The 18,299-nt window shown below is 38.1% G+C and overlaps 1 protein-coding gene across 2 annotated transcripts in view; it reads left to right on the top strand.

The window, feature by feature from the left end:
* The window catches only part of LOC127630745 (protein patched homolog 1-like), an 87,979-nt gene that overhangs the window by 41,102 nt on the left and 28,578 nt on the right, over positions 1-18,299 (top strand). Inside the window, exons 8-14 of one of the 2 annotated variants that reach the window (XM_052108487.1) lie at positions 2,101-2,248; positions 3,903-4,034; positions 4,916-5,071; positions 6,103-6,201; positions 10,287-10,412; positions 14,675-14,793; positions 17,102-17,603. In XM_052108487.1, the coding sequence (XP_051964447.1) occupies positions 2,101-2,248; positions 3,903-4,034; positions 4,916-5,071; positions 6,103-6,201; positions 10,287-10,412; positions 14,675-14,793; positions 17,102-17,603 (1,282 nt within the window). Of the gene's footprint in view, positions 1-2,100; positions 2,249-3,902; positions 4,035-4,915; positions 5,072-6,102; positions 6,202-6,274; positions 6,354-10,286; positions 10,413-14,674; positions 14,794-17,101; positions 17,604-18,299 lie in introns of those variants that run through there. The other variant, XM_052108488.1, reaches the window with a different exon arrangement.

Below are 18,299 nucleotides of genomic sequence, written 5' to 3'. Positions count from 1 at the left end.
TAAAGTATTTTGATAATAAAGCAAGATGAATGGTTTTGAGAAGGTGATGAGGAGTGGACAAAATCAAGAGAATAATAGAGGTGGAGATGAGACAGACTGTGCTCAGCAGTGCTTTTTCAGATATTAACACGTCTTTTTGAGCATTATGTATCTGGTGGACTGCTGACATCTTTCTTTTGGCATTATTTTCCAGCTTTAAAAGATTGAAAGTATGACAGGCCCTGCTTTCTTTCTCTCTCTGTCTTGCAGTATTTTCTTCTCTCTCTTTCACTCTCCCTTCTCACTCTCTCTTACATACTCTCAATGAGTCATCATTTTATTTAGTCATCAATATTATTAATGAAACTAGTAATGTAGAATTTAGTAAACTGCATATTAGCATGCATTCGTACAAACCAAAGGAAGCCCACACATTTTACCCCAAAAATGGACTAGCTTTCCTCCAAATAGGGCTATTGTCAAACAAATAATTGCGCTTATGACGATTAATTGTCTGGTTAGATAAATTGTCTAATTTAGGGCTTTCACAATTAATTGTCATATCATTTTTACATATTTAACTTCAAATATATAAATGAAATAATAAAATAGGTTATAAAATATGATTTTCTTTTAAAGATTTTGCAAACTTATGAATAACATGAAAATTAGTGTTTTAAATAATAATTAAAATATCTCTTTTTTTGGTCAACTTTAGTTTTGGACAATTTTATGTTTACACTTGTTTTTTTAACTTTATTTTATTATATATATATATATATATATATATATATATATATATATATATATATATATATATATATATATATATATATATATATAAAATCCAAAAAGAGAGACATATTTTAATTATTATTAATGCTCTGTGAGTCCTTATCTCTCATATCGTTGATTTCATCATATTATCACTCCACAGAAATAGAGTAAGCGCGCATCTCTTCTTTGTCGCTGCATGTCATTAACACAGAATGTATGAACCAGGAACATTTGCCATTACACGATCGTTTAAAGTGAAATGGGAGCGCTCTGCATTCACTATCAAAGTTTATAGTTGTTCATTTATATTTTTGCGGGAGTTTGGAGTGAGCCTCTGCTGACAGCGCACGTATTAGAGTGCTTCACGCACTCCTCAGGACAGGAGCTGGTTGACTACTGCGGTGTGGCTCAGTGATGCTCGGACACGGAGTTCAACTGAATGACACACAAACGCACCTTTCATGGGATTACAGTACATTTGCTTAAATCTCCCTTATTTAGGCATTAAAATGTGATTAGAATTTGAATGCCCAATAATCGGGTTTGTCTCTAGTAACCGCAGCTAGATGATATATCAGCGATTAGACAGTTATTTAATAATCGTGATTTGCCTACCCCCAAAGCTCTTTAGGCTTGAGTGGAGGCAGAATTCATCGTCTCTTTACCATGAAAGAACATTGTCATAAATCCCAAGAATGATAATATATAACAGTCTTTGAAAACGTTTTGCCTCTTGTGGTCTTTGGAATAGTCCACATACTAGGATGTTTGGGAATTTCATGGTTTTCTGAAAAACATTCTTGGAACAATAACAGCCCAAGAGTCCACTTGAGGGAGTCTTTACACTGCAGTTGGGGAAGTCTCAGTTTGCTTGTGGAGCAGATTGATCAGGATTGTTTTTTAGAAGTTTTGGTTCGCTGATTTTGGCATGGTAGTTTTTGTATTCTTACGTTTTTAGTAAGGATGCACCAAAATGTCAGCCACTGAAAATGTCCGGCCGAAAACCGATGCATTTTATTATAAAAAAAGGTGCAAATCTTGGTCAAAAGTTTGAACATAACTGTAAAATCTAGTGACAGAAACACTGACATGAACAAAAAGCAGTGTTTTATGTTAAAAGATTTATAGTAATACAGATGAAAGAGTCCAGTTGAACCTGCTCGGCAAACATGCAAATTTGCGATTTTCACCTAAATATTTTTTTGCAAGTGACATTGGCTACATTTACATGTACCCTTATAATGTGATTATAATGCAGTTAAGGCAATACTACAATTAAACCATTGCTAAGTCAAGGTACACTGTTTTTCTGGTCTCTGTTGTCTGACTTTATCTTTGTCACAGTGCACAGGCTCTTCAGACCATGTTCCAGCTCATGACCCCAAAGCAGATGTATGAGCACTTGAAGGACTACGATGAGGTCTCACAAATCAACTGGAATGAGGACAAAGCAGCTGCCATACTAGAGGCCTGGCAGAGGAGATACTCCGAGGTAAATATCCTTCTATAACCACACATCATCTCATTGCCTGAAAGATGCTCACCAAAAGAGGTGAAGATACTTGCAGATGACAAAACTGAAGACTACTTCCTTTGAGACACAGTGGAGATCAGAGTCTGATATTAACCCAGGCTCAGTGCAGAAATACCACTGACAATGACAAAAATGCCCCAGATATTTAAAATGTGGGGGCAAAGAATATCTACAGAATTAATTCTTCTGTTTATTTTTTTACATACATTTCATAATCTATTGTGGGCCTTGTTATGGGTTTACAGTAGACAGTGCAGTGACCATTTATTAATGATGAGATTATATGTTAGAAAAAATACCCCATAAAATCAATTCCAGGGGGCAAATATATAAAATACATAAATGTATCCCTTAATAAAATTATGGTTCTGACACTGGTATCTACTGTAGTAATCCACTGCTCATAACTAAATGACACACCTACATTTACTTATATTCTTCTTACAAGTATTATTTTCATTAGCGTTTTAAAATGCATAACTAATTCTGATTTAGTTAAATGTGTCATCATGTCTTTCATCAGTTTTTACCTTCCCTGAGACTGGAACTTGTTATTAACAGTTGAGAAATGCCCAACATTATGTTTCCTTGAAAATACACTGACACACACACACACACTCGTGCTGCGTGCGAAGGCATTCCATCTCGAGTCACAAGTAATGCATGGATTCCAAAGGTGCTGTGTATTTTGAGGTTAAGACCCAGCTGTTTGAGTGCAGTCCATCAAAGGGATACAGTTTCCTATTTTTCCTTCTCCATACTTTAAATGCACAGGTTAAGTGTGAACTTACGAAAAATGTTGCACATCTATAAGGCCAGGAAACATCACAATGGGACACTGTAGAATGTAAACCAAAACAAACCTGAATGTAAACCTAAAGCATTCTTATATGTACTGGATTTGTTTTAAGATGGATTTATGGTATCGAAAACCTCTCTTTGAATCTTCACTACCCTTCAGAGGATATTGAGTTGTCCTTTATGAAGAAACATTTTTATTTTCCCATTTTGACTGTTGTATAGAGAGAAATCATCTTTAATCAGATGTTTTATTCACTTTCACCGAAATTACATTTGATGTTCTTACAAGGCACCCAAAGGATCTGTTTTGTTAGAGTGGGTGTCCATTGCAGAATAAACCTCTCTTGGTGTGGTGTCCCCAGCACAGTGTGTGTGTGTGTGTGTGTTTTACAAGACCATCTGGAACACATTAACCCACTCAGTGCTCAATCTCTTTCACAGCTGCTGTCCCATTGGTGGATTGTGTGTGTCATCATCTGCTCTCTGTTTTGTCAGCTCTGACCTCCACTTGGCATAGGGTTTCCTTTTTGGTGTTTGTGTGTGTGTGTTCGCAGGGCTCAACATGTGTGCATTTGTGAATTTAAGTGTGTGTGGTTTTTGGGTGATAGGGCAGTGATTATAATTTCTTGTGTAATTGTTCTGTAGAAAAGTTGGTGAGATTTCAGTGTTTTTAATTGGTTTAATTCGCCTGAGAGGAAAAAGCAAAATAAAGAGGGTGCAAATGGATTGAAGGTTAAACAAAGTTGTCTTTAAAATTAATATTGTTTTTCTTTCTTCCTCCCATCCTTTTCCCTTTATCGTGTGTCCTCAGGCCATCCAGCAGAGTGTGTCTGTAAATTCTTCTCAGAAAGTTCTCACGTTCACCACCACCACCCTGGAAGACATCCTAAAGTCCTTCTCTGATGTCAGCGTGATCCGTATTGCCAGTGGCTACCTTCTAATGGTAAACTCACTCCCACATCTCCAGCCCTGTCTGAAGAGCTTTTGTTTTCATTTAGACTTCCTCTCCTTTATGGTCAGATTTAAGCACGTCCTCCTTCACAGTGGTCAAACTCTGCTTTACTCATCTTAACCCAGCAAGCACTCACCTGAGTATTTGTAGAACTGTAGAATATGATATTTTTTTTAGCATAATGTTTCTGTCTGTTCACTCCAGGTATGATGTACATTTATTTATTTATCAGATGCTTTTTTATCCAAAGTGACTTACAGTGCATTCAAGCTGAATATTTTATCAGTATCAGCTTCAGGAACACAATGCAACTTACACAAATGTATAAAAAATATTTGCAAATAAATACATTTTTTTCACATCAAAACTATCATTTGGCCAAATTCATTGAACCATTTTGGATACCTGACTTAATTGTTCAAACTATAACAAAATAACCTTGGAAGTCAGAGGCGTGGTCTAGTGATATGGACACATGCTTCGTCACAACAAACTTTGCTGCTCATGTGGGCAATGCAAGTTTGAATCTGAATTGCGTCATTTGCCACATTTCTCCTTTTCTCCCCATCATTTCTACTTTCTACTCCTCTCTATAATAAAAGTGGCAAAAAATGTCAAAATGAACGGACAAAATTCAAAGTGCAATATTTCAGTGTATTTAAAGATACACTGTTTCACTTTAAAATCTTTCTGTGCATGTTGTTATTCAGGCTGAAAAATTCAGACTAGGTGTCAATAGGCCTTCAGAGTTATGTTACATATACATAGCTTGCCAGTACATGCCTGACCCTGCTGTGCCAATACCTCACTCACCGCACTGCGGTAATGTGATAATGTCAGATTAATGTTATAGTTTTGTTATCTGTGTGCAGCTTGCCTATGCGTGTCTGACCATGCTGCGGTGGGATTGCGCCAAGTCTCAGGGGGCAGTAGGGCTGGCCGGAGTGTTGCTAGTCACTCTCTCTGTTGCTGCTGGACTGGGACTCTGCTCTCTCTTGGGCATCTCCTTTAACGCTGCTACCACACAGGTACAACACAAGACACTCTCTCTCATTATTTACTCACTCTCATGATATCCCAGGTGTGTATGACTTTCTTTCTTCACCAGAACACATTTGAAGAAAAATAAAAAAATATCTTAGCTCAGTAGGTCCTTAAAATGCGAGTGAATGGAGAGTTCTCTTTTCAAGAAATCACAGACAGTGAGTCTAAACGTCATCGATATGACACCAGCTGTTAAATTCATGTCTTCTAAAGCGACGTGATTGCTTTTGGTGCGAAAAAGATAATTATTTAAGTACTTTTTAAACTCTAAATCATGCTTCCGTTTTGCAGTGGTATGCACGTGTGACATAATCGCATTGGCATTTGAAACACACGAGATCTGAGGCAAGTGCGTCACAGCCGGAAAATCTGTACTGTTTGCAAGTGAGAAGCAGGAACGCTGTACAGTAGCCTGGTTGATTTTGGTTTAGATCTGTATTTATCTGTTTCTTTACTCACAGTGTTGCGCTTGTGTGCTTATCCTGGATGTTTCAACCGAGTGGAGAATGTGAGATCAGTGTGGAGAATGGGAGCTTGGGGAAAAAGTGCCACCAAATATGACAAAAATGCTCTTAAAATACTAATGTGAGGGCAAAATATGCCCTTGAAATGAATTCTTCTTTATTTGTAACATATTAATATCGTATTATATTTATATCCTAGTTATACATATTATGGCATAATAAATGAATGGATGCGATTTAATTTCTATGATAAGATCTAAAACATTTTTACACAAATTCTTTTTAAAGTACTTGACATATACAGATGAGGTTTTTTTTTTTTTTAAATGTTTAAAAGAAAAGCCCAAATAAAAGGTAAAAAACAAACTAAATGGCTCTAAAAATCAAATCCATGGGGCCTATTTTGCCCCTTAATGTAAAAGCTAATTTCTGACACTGGGAAATTAATAAATTAAATTATTCCTTATTGTCTGACACAGAATACAGCTGTTACCAAAGGTTTCCATTCACTTGTGTCACCCTGTTTTTTTTCCCCCTGTGTTTGCATGAAGGTGTTGCCGTTCCTGGCTCTTGGCGTGGGGGTGGACGATGTCTTTCTCTTGGCTCATGCTTTCAGCGAGACCGGCCAGAACAAGAGGATTCCATTTGAGGTGTGTTATCTCTCCCACATGTACTGAAAAACAGGCAACACAAGTAAACAACGAGCATTCTCTCTTGCAACAGAGCCACATTGATCTGCGAACCACAGAAGTGACTACTCATCCACAGATAGTGTCAAGACAAGACTAACTGTTATCAGAAGGTAGAGGAAGGGGGTATATCAGAGCCCCTATGTTATCACTTACACAGAGGAATGTGTGTGTACCTGCCCCGACCTGTGATGTAACATCAAAAACACTAGCACGCTTTGATCTGAGGCAGTGCTGGTGAGGGCCAATGCACAATGTGTGACTGAAGAAGTTTCTCACAAACAGCACTAACAAAAATGTACCATAGTACTAGCATGTTTTTTGAAAATGGTACCATGTTATTACCATGTTTATTTGGACATGGTACCATGGTAATATCATGGTATTCTTTGATGTACAGTGGGGTCCAGAAGTCTGATCTATTTTAGTTCTATTGTCTAAAAAATGAAATAAATATATATTCTATTACATTTTAATTTCTATATGAGAGTTTTAATATTTCTTCTTCATTTTACATCACAACTTTTCAATTTGTAAAAATTCTAAAACTGATCTTTTAGTTTAAGTGACATGGGGTACTGGAAAAAAATGGTACCTTTGAGTACCGTATTAAAGATTATATTCCAGATTAATTTTAAGTTAAGGTCAGTTAATTTTAAGTTAAGGTTTGGCTGCATTTGTGGTATAATGTTGATCACCACAAAAATAATTTTCGACTCGTCCCTCCTTTTCAAAAAAAAAAAAAAAAAGCAAATCTTACAGTGAGGCACTTACAACTCCAATTCCAAAAAAGTTGGGACAGTATGAAAAATGTGAATGAGTGATTTGTAAATTATATTCAGCCTTTGCTATATTGAAATCACTACAACTACATGATATATGATGTTATATGTTGTGATTTTCATAGTTTTTTGGAAAATGCGCAGTAATTTCAAATCGTTTGATTGCAACATGCTCCAAAAAAGTTGAGACGCGCAATTTAAGACTAATAACAATTTGACGAGATGAAACAAGGCGAGACTCCAAAAACAGCCTCGTCCTTCAAAAGTAAAGATCATTCGAGACTTGTCAATTTGCCAACAGATGCTTCAGCAAATAATCCAGCACTTTGAGAACAATGTTCCCCAAGGCAAATTGGAAGTATTTCGGGTATTTCACCTTCTACAGTGCGCAATATAGTTTAAAGATTCAAGGAATCTGGTCAAATCTCGATGCATAAAGGGCAAGGCGAAAAACACTTCTGAATGCATGGGTGCCCATGTCATGGGTAACTCGCACATCTGTGAGAACACCATGAATACAGACAGATATGTATACATTTTGGAGCAACATATACTGCCACCCAGCACCATCAACTTCTAACCACATACTGCCCGGATACCACTGTGCAGCTAAAGACTTACAAATTGGATGACTGGGGGAAAAATAAATGTTCTAAACTTAACAAACTTGTGTTTTCAGTGCCAAAATTGTTAATAAATGTTATTAGAAGAAATTGTGATGTTTCAAAGTAGAAAACCCTCGACTGTCCCAACTTTTTTGGAGCGTGTTGCAATCATTACTGTACATAACATTTTTTAAATAAATTAAATTCACAGTTTAAAACATCATATAATATTTAGCTGTAGTGCTCTCAATATAGCAAAGGGTGAATATAATTTACAAATCACTCCTTTTTGTTTTTATTATAATCATACTGTCCCAACTTTTCTGGAATTGGGGTTGTACAACGGAAGTGAACGGGGCCAATTTTTGGAGGGTTTAAAGGCAGAAATGTGAAGCTTATAATTTTATAAAAGCACTTACAGTAATTCTTCTGTTAAAACTCATTTATTATTTGAGCTAAGTTGTTACATTTTTCATTTTTACATTTATCTTAGGGTTTGTTGATATTACATCGTCATGGCAACAAAGTTGTTAAATTAGCTATAACTTTACACAGAAAAGGATATTAAGTGATTTTATCACACTTAAATTATGTTTATAAGTATATTGTTTATGTCTTGTGGCTATACTTTTGAAAAAGTGAGTATTTTAAAGAAAAGGAGGGGGAAGTCAAAATGCTGTTGGTTTGGGCTTAACTTGTATTGAACCTGGAATATTCCTTTAAAGAGAGAGTTCACCCAAACATGATAATTCTCTCAATGTTTGATTTTCAGCAAATCATCAATGAAGAGAGATTTTTGGTGAGCTATACTTTTAATACCATAGAATACAGATATGGTAATTATTCAGTAGTATTTTACATACGGTATCAAAGTACCATGTTATTACCATCTGATTACATAAGAGTACCATGGTGTTTTTTTTAAGGAAACTAATTGAAGAGTCATTATTAGCTAAAGCATAAAGAATTTGAGTTGTCATTTGTCCCAGTGGGTCTTGATTGGATGATAGGCAGTATAATACATTTATAATCTGTCTTTTTTGTCAGTTGTGTATACGTTTGCATGAGTCAGGAGTATTTGTGTTTAGCTTTCGTGTATGTGGTGTGTGCGATGATTTAGATTACTTTCATACAGACAGGGTGAGTTCAGGCATGTATTTGCTTGTGTTTATGTGAGATCGCACAGCATGTAGCGACACTTTTGTGTGGAAAGTAAACAGTTCCCTGTGGGAGGAGAGAGAGACAGAGAGAGAGAGAGATATCAAGTAGAACCCTCCTGTCTTAAAGTACTCCGTGTGTGGCCCTGCATGTCCACAGACACAAACAACTTTCCCTCTTTCTTTCTTACTCTCTCTTTCTCCTCATCTCTACCTCTGTGTATGGAGGTAGAGTTTGGATCTGTTTCATATCCGTCTGACTTTGAAATGAGAGAGAGCTTACCTTAACAAGACAGTGAGACAGTCGTGTTTTCTGCGCCCCAGGCTGCTTTGTTTTAAAGGATATGTCCTTCCTTTGATGGAAAATATTTCTGTGCGAGCAAGGGATAAGGATAAGGGGAGGGAAATTAATCTCTTTTTGCGTTTTTCCTCTCCAAAAATCCACATAATAGCGATGAGAGCTTTTCCTCAGAAGTAGAGCTCATTAAGTTGTCATGGCAGGTTGTGTGATTATCAGCACTTTTAGATGATCAGAGTGCTTTTGCAAGTTACACCATCTTCTGAAGTCATAATGTGCTTGTCTGTGATTAATTAAAGATGAATTATCTTTGTCTGAGCAAATTTCAGTTTTTTTGTCTACAAACATAATTTAAGAAAGAGAAACTGAGGATAAAGTGTTACATTTGTAAAACAAAATAGCTTTATTTTGTTGTTATAGTGAGTTTCCTTAAAAAAAATGTTATAAGTGGACATATCATGGAAAACAGGATTTTCCTTGCTCAAGTTGCAGAGCCAATTCATTTTAACTGTGGAATCCCCCAGCGCAGACTACAGAGTACACAAAGAAATAGAAAATAAAAAACTCCAACTATCGGCATAGATGTTTATCAAAAGCAACTATCAACACTGATTAATCGGTAAAATTATATATCTGTGTACCTCTATTTCACAACGCAATGTTCCCTCCTTAGTCCACCTACATCAAAACTAAGCGTCTTTCAGGAATTGTCATGGTATTGATGTCAAAATTCATGAGCACTTTAGCAAATTATGTTTTTTTTTGTCCATGCTGGTTTCCAGTTGTTTTCTTAAATAAACACGTAGACGGACATCTTTGGGCCGCATCTTGTTTTTTAAAAAGTTTTTCAGCGTCTCACTCAGAAGCATGACATTTTTTAGACAGCATGTCTTAAAAAACCCTCAACTGTTACAAATGCATCACAAGACACATATGATCTGCTCTGTGTGGTACTGCATCAATTATTAATCCGTATTTTAAATTGTAACAGAAGTTTTTTACATAAAGACGTTTTAAAGATACAGTAGAAAAACATCTTGATTATTTAAGGGTCAGAGAAGAGGTGGTGCAAGAAACTATGACTAACATTATAAATGGACTTCAGGAAAAAAGATAATAACATGCTACAAATATGCAGTTGATTTGATGACAGTGTAATTGAGTGTCTCTCTCTCTCTCTCTCCTTCTCTTGTTCTTTCTTCAGGACCGCACTGGTGAATGTCTAAAGAGGACGGGGGCAAGTGTAGCTTTGACCTCCATCAGTAATGTGACAGCATTTTTCATGGCTGCCCTTATTCCAATTCCAGCTCTGCGAGCCTTCTCCTTACAGGTGTGTGTTTATGTGTGTGTTACTTGAACAGGAATGCAATTCAAATTGCAACAGTTTCAACTGTGTGTTTGTTTATATTACCAATGTATGTTTAGTTGAAATAATCCATACCAGCTCTCTCTGCATGTGTGTGTGTTCTTTAACCTTCATTGGCTCCAGATTTCTCCATGTGACTTTAATGGATTTCATTAATCAAACAGAGCATGTGACAGGGTGAGAGTTGGCGCGCCCGTAACCCCCCTACTGCGTGTGATTAGTGGTACAGCCCCCTAAGTGTGCAGATTGTTGGCATGTAACTCAATCTGGGAGTGGGGGTGGGTCGCAGGGCTTGTTGTTCCACACATCTGTGGTTTATTTATGACTGTAAGGCTGTGGAAGTGGCATAGGAAAGTGGCTGAGCAGGAGATTTACCCACAACCTGTTCCTGACTTCAGTAAGGTTAAGCAACCCATGATTGTCTCATTTCTGTGCAGATTGCCTACATTTTAACCAGCTTGATCTGTCTTGCTGATTTCATAAATTTAAATGTGGAGTGTGTAGATTTACATCTTCCTATCCCAGCTTAATATGCAGAATCAGCTGCACTGCTCCTACAAAGGCAAAATGCAGTAACTATACCAGCAAAACAAATTACTTCAAAGTTTTTTGGTTTTAGTGTGGATTTAGTAGTTGAAGACTGAAGACTTTATGACTGAAGCTTCAATACTCCATTTTCTCTAAATATGAGTATAGTTGAGCCAAACCCATCAGTTACAGGACAGTTCATATCCTAAGAGATGATTTCGGTGATAAAAATGTGTAGTTACTTCATATCGTCTTTTGTGTGACATTATAAGTAGGTGGATTTCACTGAAAAGTGTAAATACTGTGACACTGTGGTGCTATTAAACAATGCTCACAATAAGACAAGTGTTTACATTATGACAATGGACATTGAAACAATGTTTCAATTGTATGGAAACATTGTTTGAGCATCCTGATTAGCCCAGAAACATTGTCTCAGCTGATGGTGGAGTTTGGGGAGAGACTTTCGTATTTTATGACCAATGTTAGACTGGTGGAGTGTTCAGGAAACCTGTTTGAAAACGGTCAATATTTTTTCAACTCCTTTTGGTTCCACTAGAGGCACTGAAATTGACAACTTCACCTTTTAAACATGTTAGTGGTTTTCACCCTTGAAACCTCTTCCCCCCTCAGTGCTTGGGCTACTTAACCCATGAACTTCAGGTGAAGTAACCTTACCGTCATCCCCACAACCTGCGCAGCTGCAATGAGACAGATGCCGAGATTTACACACTGATGCCTTGTTCTGTTCAACAAATGCGCTTGCACAAGTCTCAGCATAAAACATACAGACAACCTTCCTAATGCAGGTCCCTTTTATCCTACAAAATAGATTGCCACCATTTATTTATTTATATCTATGAATTTAGAGCTTGGTCTTACAGTGTTTGTATCTGTTTGCATCTCTGCAATGATTGTATATTGTCATGAAAATGATGCGCGGGATAAGCCTGCTGACCACACGCGAGATATGGCTCATGGCCAGACACGCACACATAGACTTGTACAGCACTGTAGATCTAGTATTAGGATGTGTGGATTGATGTCTCACACACATCTGTCAGACACACACTGTTTTTCACCACAGCAAGCTCCAACTGGCACCTGTTCAGTGGTGCCTGAAAACACTCATCTTCAAAACCGCTGAGAACACACACACACACACACACACACACACACACACACACACACACACACACACACACACACACACACACACCGCAGCTAAGAGATTACTGCTTTTTAGACGTGGTATTACTGCCATATATTCTCAGCAGCCACTATTTTCAACTATAATGTCTTAAGACTTTGTGTCCAAATATGTACTTCTGCTTTTGTATTCCTGTGTGTTTACTTGAATGTTTGTATCCAAACATGTTTATTTCAGCGTTTGCATACAAATGTGTTTATTTCAAAATTGTGAAATATTTTTACTTGATTTTATATCAAAGCTGCTTGGGAAAAGTGCTTGAGAATAACTAAGGCCATGTCCTCGCTAATCTGTTTTCATTTAAAACTCAGTTTTCAGTCATCGTTTTAAATATGCTGAATTCTGTTTTCAGTGGAGAAAAGTGGCATTCTAGTGTTGGATGAGAGGCATAAACTTGGTGAAATCATTGCATTTTCAAAAGAAACGTATTACTGTCGATGTAGCCTAAGAATAAATTGCTTTTGGAGATTTTATGAGTCAAAATTGTCTCCAACCTACAGATTTCTCTAATCTTAAATCAAAATGAAAACATAATGCATCTCGAGACACTTGCATTCTGTTTTATTCGTCTAGATTATTTTAACACAAGCAAGGACATGTACAATGTGGATGGCCCCTACGCTGTATTAAGCAGCTAGTAGGGGTGTTGCTACTCATTTTAAAAGTGAAAAGGTTAGCCAATCATAACAGAAGTAATTTACAAATAACATTTTTAAAGGTGCTGTAGCAAAAAAGGCTTGATTAATGGGTCAGAGAAGGGATGGAAAATGTTCATGAAAATCAATATGTGAAAAATCAAATAATACTTTCCTGATCTTCTTGTGAGTGATTTATTTGGGGCACTTCTGAAATTACTTTCCTTTTGGGTGTCTCATTTTCACCCTTTCCCCTCCAAACATATGTCATATAAAGAAAATGTTTCGCTATCCGATTTCCTGGTTTATGAAGTCAAGTCCCGCCTTATTATTTATGATGTATTTTTTTTACATAGATTCACTATACTACTGTACATCACATTACGAAAGGTAAATTGGTTGCAAATGCTGTTTCCTGTTGACTTTAAAACCGGTAATTCACTATTTCTTTGTCTTTATATCTGAGATCTTAGAATTAACAGACAGTTTATTTTACTTGTTAGTATGCTTGTTGCAATGCGGCACTGTTTATCGTCCTTGTCGAGAACAGCAGTTTGTTGCTAAAAGGATCACATATTACTGACATTATATACATTGGCCTAAAAAGGTTTTGGGACATTTAAGCCACACTTAAAAATGGTTGAATGTCTTTGTATCATTAAAAAAAACATTAAACCAAGCTGTATTTATTTTAAAGATTGCACCGTTTTCAATCAAAAATATTTCACACCAAAAAATATTTTAGATGACAACGAATAGACATATTGGTCAAAATTAAGACAAAGAATTTGGACAGTTTCTCATTTTCAAATGCCACTGTAGTCAACAACAGTAGTGTTCCTTTGTCTGGATGCTCCTGTCGCTCAACTGGTGCTAGCAATGCCAAGATCATGGGTTCGACTCCCAGGGAACACACAAACTGATCAAATGTATACATTGAATGCACTGGAGATTGGTTTGGATAAAATCCTCTGCCAAATGCATAAATGTAAAAATGTAAACGTTTTTGTGATTTATTATAGGTTTTGATTTGTATCTATGCGTGTGAAGAGATGAGGGGACTGTCTCTCACTCTCTCTCACATTGCTGTCTTTCATTGCGTGTTGGCTCTGTCAGGCTGAGCTGCTGTCTGGGTGGTCTGGCAGTCTGACATGGCTCCAACCTCCACCCATAAAACATACACCCTAACTAGGGCAGGCATGCTTCAATCTGCCTCTGCCTATTACTGTCATTTCACTTTCATCCAGTAACTCTTCCCACTTCTCCCTTTCACACAATTTTTATTCTGTTAGCTTCAATGGAATGAATCAGGATTAAGTGTTTCAAATCCCTCATTCATTTTGGTTAGGAGCTCTCGGCTCGGTGAGATCTTTTAGTAATCTTGTGATGTATCTGCTCTTAAGGAAGGTGGCTGCTTCCCAAGATCAGGAGAGCCTCATCTAGCCTTAGAAAGTTTGTTGAAACTCCTTTTCACAAGGTTGGGCACCAGCCCCGCTTCAGTTCAAGTTCACGGTCAGTTCCGAAGGCTTGTTTCACTGTATTAATTCAGATCCTGTCCATATGGAAGTGTATGGATTGAATTATGACTTCGATAGCAAAAAGTATATATCTCTCAAACTGGTTGAGCCTAAATTAAATTCGGGGTGGTACGGGTGGTGTTTTTCATTTGTGGTTCCGTTCTGAAGAGGATAATTGTTTGAAAGTTGAATTTGTTGGGATCATTGTGGTTTTTGCAGAAACCCTTCACAGATGTGCATGGATAGCTGTTTGGGTGTTGTTGTGTGTGATTGCTTTTGTGCATGTGTGAATATCTGCTCAACATGTTGTTTGCTTACTCTCTCATTCTCTGTCAGGCGGCAGTGGTTGTGGTATTTAACTTTGCTATGGTGCTGCTCATCTTTCCTGCCATCCTCAGCATGGACCTGTACCGCAGAGAGGACAGACGCTTCGACATTTTCTGCTGCTTTGTCAGGTATTGCACACATTTACCTATCTAAATGATAGTAATAGATTAGTGTCTTCCAATCCTGATCCTAGAGTATCTCAAACTCTGCACTTTTTGGTTATTCTTCTCACCACAATTGTACAGAGTGGTTATCTGAGTTACCGTAGACTTTGTCAGTTTGAACCATTCAGACCATTCTCTCTTGAAATCTTGCATTAACAAGGCATTTCCATCAACAGAACTGTCGCTCACAGACTGTTTTTTGTTTTTGGCACCATTCTGAGTAAAATCTAGAAACTGTTGTGCATGAAAATCCCAGGAGATCAGCAGTTACAGAAATACTCAAACCAGCCCATCTGGCACCAACCATCATCCATATGATAATCTAATCAGCCAATCACGTGGCTGCATTGCATAAAATAAGCTCAGATACGGGTCAAGAACTTTAGTTAATTTTCACATCAACCATCAGAATGGGGGAAAAATGTGATCTCAGTGATTTAGACCGTGGCATGATTGTTGGTGCCAGATGAGCTGGTGTGAGTATTTCTGTAACTGCTGATCTCCTGGGATTTTCGTGCACAACAACCTCTAGAATTTTCTCATAATGGTGCCAAAAACAAAAAACATCCACTGAGCAGAAGTTCTGTGGACGGAAATGCCTTGTTGATGAGAGAGATTGACAGAGAATGGCCAGACTGGTTAGAACTGACAAAGTTTATGGTAACTCAGATAACCACTCTGTACAATTGTGGTGAGAAGAATAGCATCTCAGAATGCTATTATGAGATTCGGGTTGGCGCAGTTTTGGCAGCATGAGGGGGACCTACACAATATTAGGCAGGTGGTTTTAATGTTGTGGCTGATCAGTGTATGTTGTCTGCTTATGAAGCATAATTGGTGTTCAGGATCATGCATGTAAACACATTCAATATATTGAATAATATACACAATGGCCTTTTATGATACCAAGTGCAATATCTGCAACTCAATTAAATGTCAACCTGCCCAACTTTATGTGTGTGTTGATGTTTATCTCGGTCTGTGGCCCCGGGCCCTTAAATCAGACATGCTGTTGCATCTCCTGCTTGCTATGACATTCTTGGTGTCTAATGAGAGAGTGAGAGAGAGAGTGAGAGAGAGTGAGAGAGAGAGTGAGAGAGAGAGAGAGAGAGAGGTCTACAGGCACATACTTTACCTTCATAGTCATGTCCCTAAACTCCTGCAGGAAATTAAACCTGATGCTTAAACTTTCAACTTAGTCGAAACGTTTGCCTTTTAGTCACCGGCACTCAATTGCCTCTCAACTTTAACTGCTCTCGACTGGAAAGCTGATTGCAGTCATATTTACATGTATTTGCGCAAGTGCTCAAGTGTAATGAGTTACTGTTTACTAGAGAAAGTGGGCTCTCTGACAGAGCGTTTAAACTATTTACACGCAAAAAATTTTTTCTGCTTTAATAAATTAAGCCCATTGTGTGTACTGTATGTGTATAATGCCTAAACTGCATAGTGTGATTAATGGTGACAAAAATGTCAAGATCCAAAAATGAAAAAGGCACAACACCCTGTCTTTACCGGTCACGTCCGTTGATGCTTGATGCTATCTACACTGGACGCGTCATCACAAACCATTTCATTTGTGTAGTAGCGCCAGTACGTGCAGTGTAAATGGAACATGACACCCATTTATTGTTGGTGCGACAGACACGCCTCAATGGACGTTTCCAGTGTAGACAGCATCATTGATTATAATGGGGTTCGATTGCTTTTGACGCTATGCAACGCGCTGCTCGCTTCCAGTGTAGACAGGGTGTAAGACTTAATCCATGTCTTCTGAAGCGATGATCATGATTTTAAACTTGATTGCACTTTCTAGCGCAGAGTGCTTGATGGCACTAGGAAGTGTAATCAAGCTTGAAATCATGATCGTGCCTAGAGACTGCAATGGCAAGATTTATTGTAAAAAAGGAGTTCTATTTTGGTCTGTTCTCACCCAAAACCGATTGGATAATTTCAGAAGACATAGATTAAGTCTTACACCCTGTCTACAACGGAAGCGAGTGTTGCGTCGCATAGCGTCAAAAGCAATTGAACTCCATTATAATCAGTGATGCTGTCTACACTGGAAACGAGTTTGAGATGACAAAAGGGTGAGTAAATTGAGAGAATTGTAATTTTTAGTTGAACTATTCCTTCATGTTTTTAATCTAATGTGCCTAAGACTTATACACAGTACTGAATATGGTATAGGAACAAACTGATTGGATTTGATATGCTAATTGTAAAACAATCTCTGAAAAATTCTCTGAAAAAAAATTGTCTTTTCCTTTAGCCCTTGTGCCAACCGCGTGATCCAGCTGGAGCCACAGGGGGCATACGCTGACTCTTCTGCTGACTCCAGCCGCTACAGCCCTCCACCCTCCTACAGCAGCCACAGCTTCGCCCAACACACCCAGATCACCATGCAGTCCACCGTGCAGCTGCGCACCGAGTACGACCCCAGAACGCAGGCCTACTACACCACGGCCGAACCCCATTCTCACATCTCCGTCCAACCTTTTGCCCCAAACTCCAACCGCAACAATAACAACAACCACAACAGTGCAGGCCCAGGACTTTGGAGGAGCTCGCCTGGGAACAGCCCTTCCACGAGAGGTGCAGCTTCAGATACAGCATCCTACCAGAGCCCAGATGGGGTGAGCTCCACGCGAGACCTGCTTTCTCAGTTCGGAGAGTCAAGTTTACGCTGTCTGGAGCCACCATGTTCACGCTGGACATTTGCGTCGTTTGCTGAGAAGCACTATGCACCATTTCTGTTGCAGCCTACAACAAAGGTGAGAGTACGATGGCCTTCGTCAATGTATCCTTTCAATATCTCAATATAAAGGGGAAAAAACAGCTTAAACCAGCATAAGCTGGTTTGCTGGTCTTAGGTGGTCTCCCAGCCTAGGCTGAGAGGTTGTGGGTACTTTTCAGCTGGTCAGGCTGCAGGACCAGCTAAGACTAGCAAACCATGTTAGGCTGGTTTAGATGTGTTTTTCAGGTTGAAGCAATCTTGTTTGATATCTAATTGGTTAATAACCATCCCTCAACCTATTAGTTGAAATAATTTTAATAATGCAAGGAAGCTTATACACTGTATATGCATTCAACACTTCTTACATACACAGTCAGTCAAGAAAATGTAATTTGCATTCAAATATTAGTTTGTGCAGTTATTTTACATTCTTTATGTATGTGCCATGCACCTCTGGATGTAAGGTGAGCAATTACTTTACTACTTTAAACAAGCTAGACAACTAGCCCATGGATGTAATTCAAAGCAGGCTCATCCTTTCTCTTTTGACACCTCACACATATTAGATCAGAAGTGGAATTACTGATGCCAGCAATGAGCTAATCTTGTGGGCCAATTGACAGGCAGTTAATGAAACCCAATGTACAGTATCTGATTCAGTTGTGTAAGTGTTATTTTGTGAGTCACGACCTTCTGAAAACCACAAACACCTCAAACAGGGCTTAGTCATAAG

The sequence above is a fragment of the Xyrauchen texanus genome, chromosome 37 (assembly GCF_025860055.1).
Source record: "Xyrauchen texanus isolate HMW12.3.18 chromosome 37, RBS_HiC_50CHRs, whole genome shotgun sequence".
Classification (NCBI taxonomy): Eukaryota; Metazoa; Chordata; class Actinopteri; order Cypriniformes; family Catostomidae; genus Xyrauchen; species Xyrauchen texanus.
The sequence above is the reverse complement of the archived record's forward strand: the minus strand, read 5'-3'. Positions and strand labels throughout refer to the sequence as shown.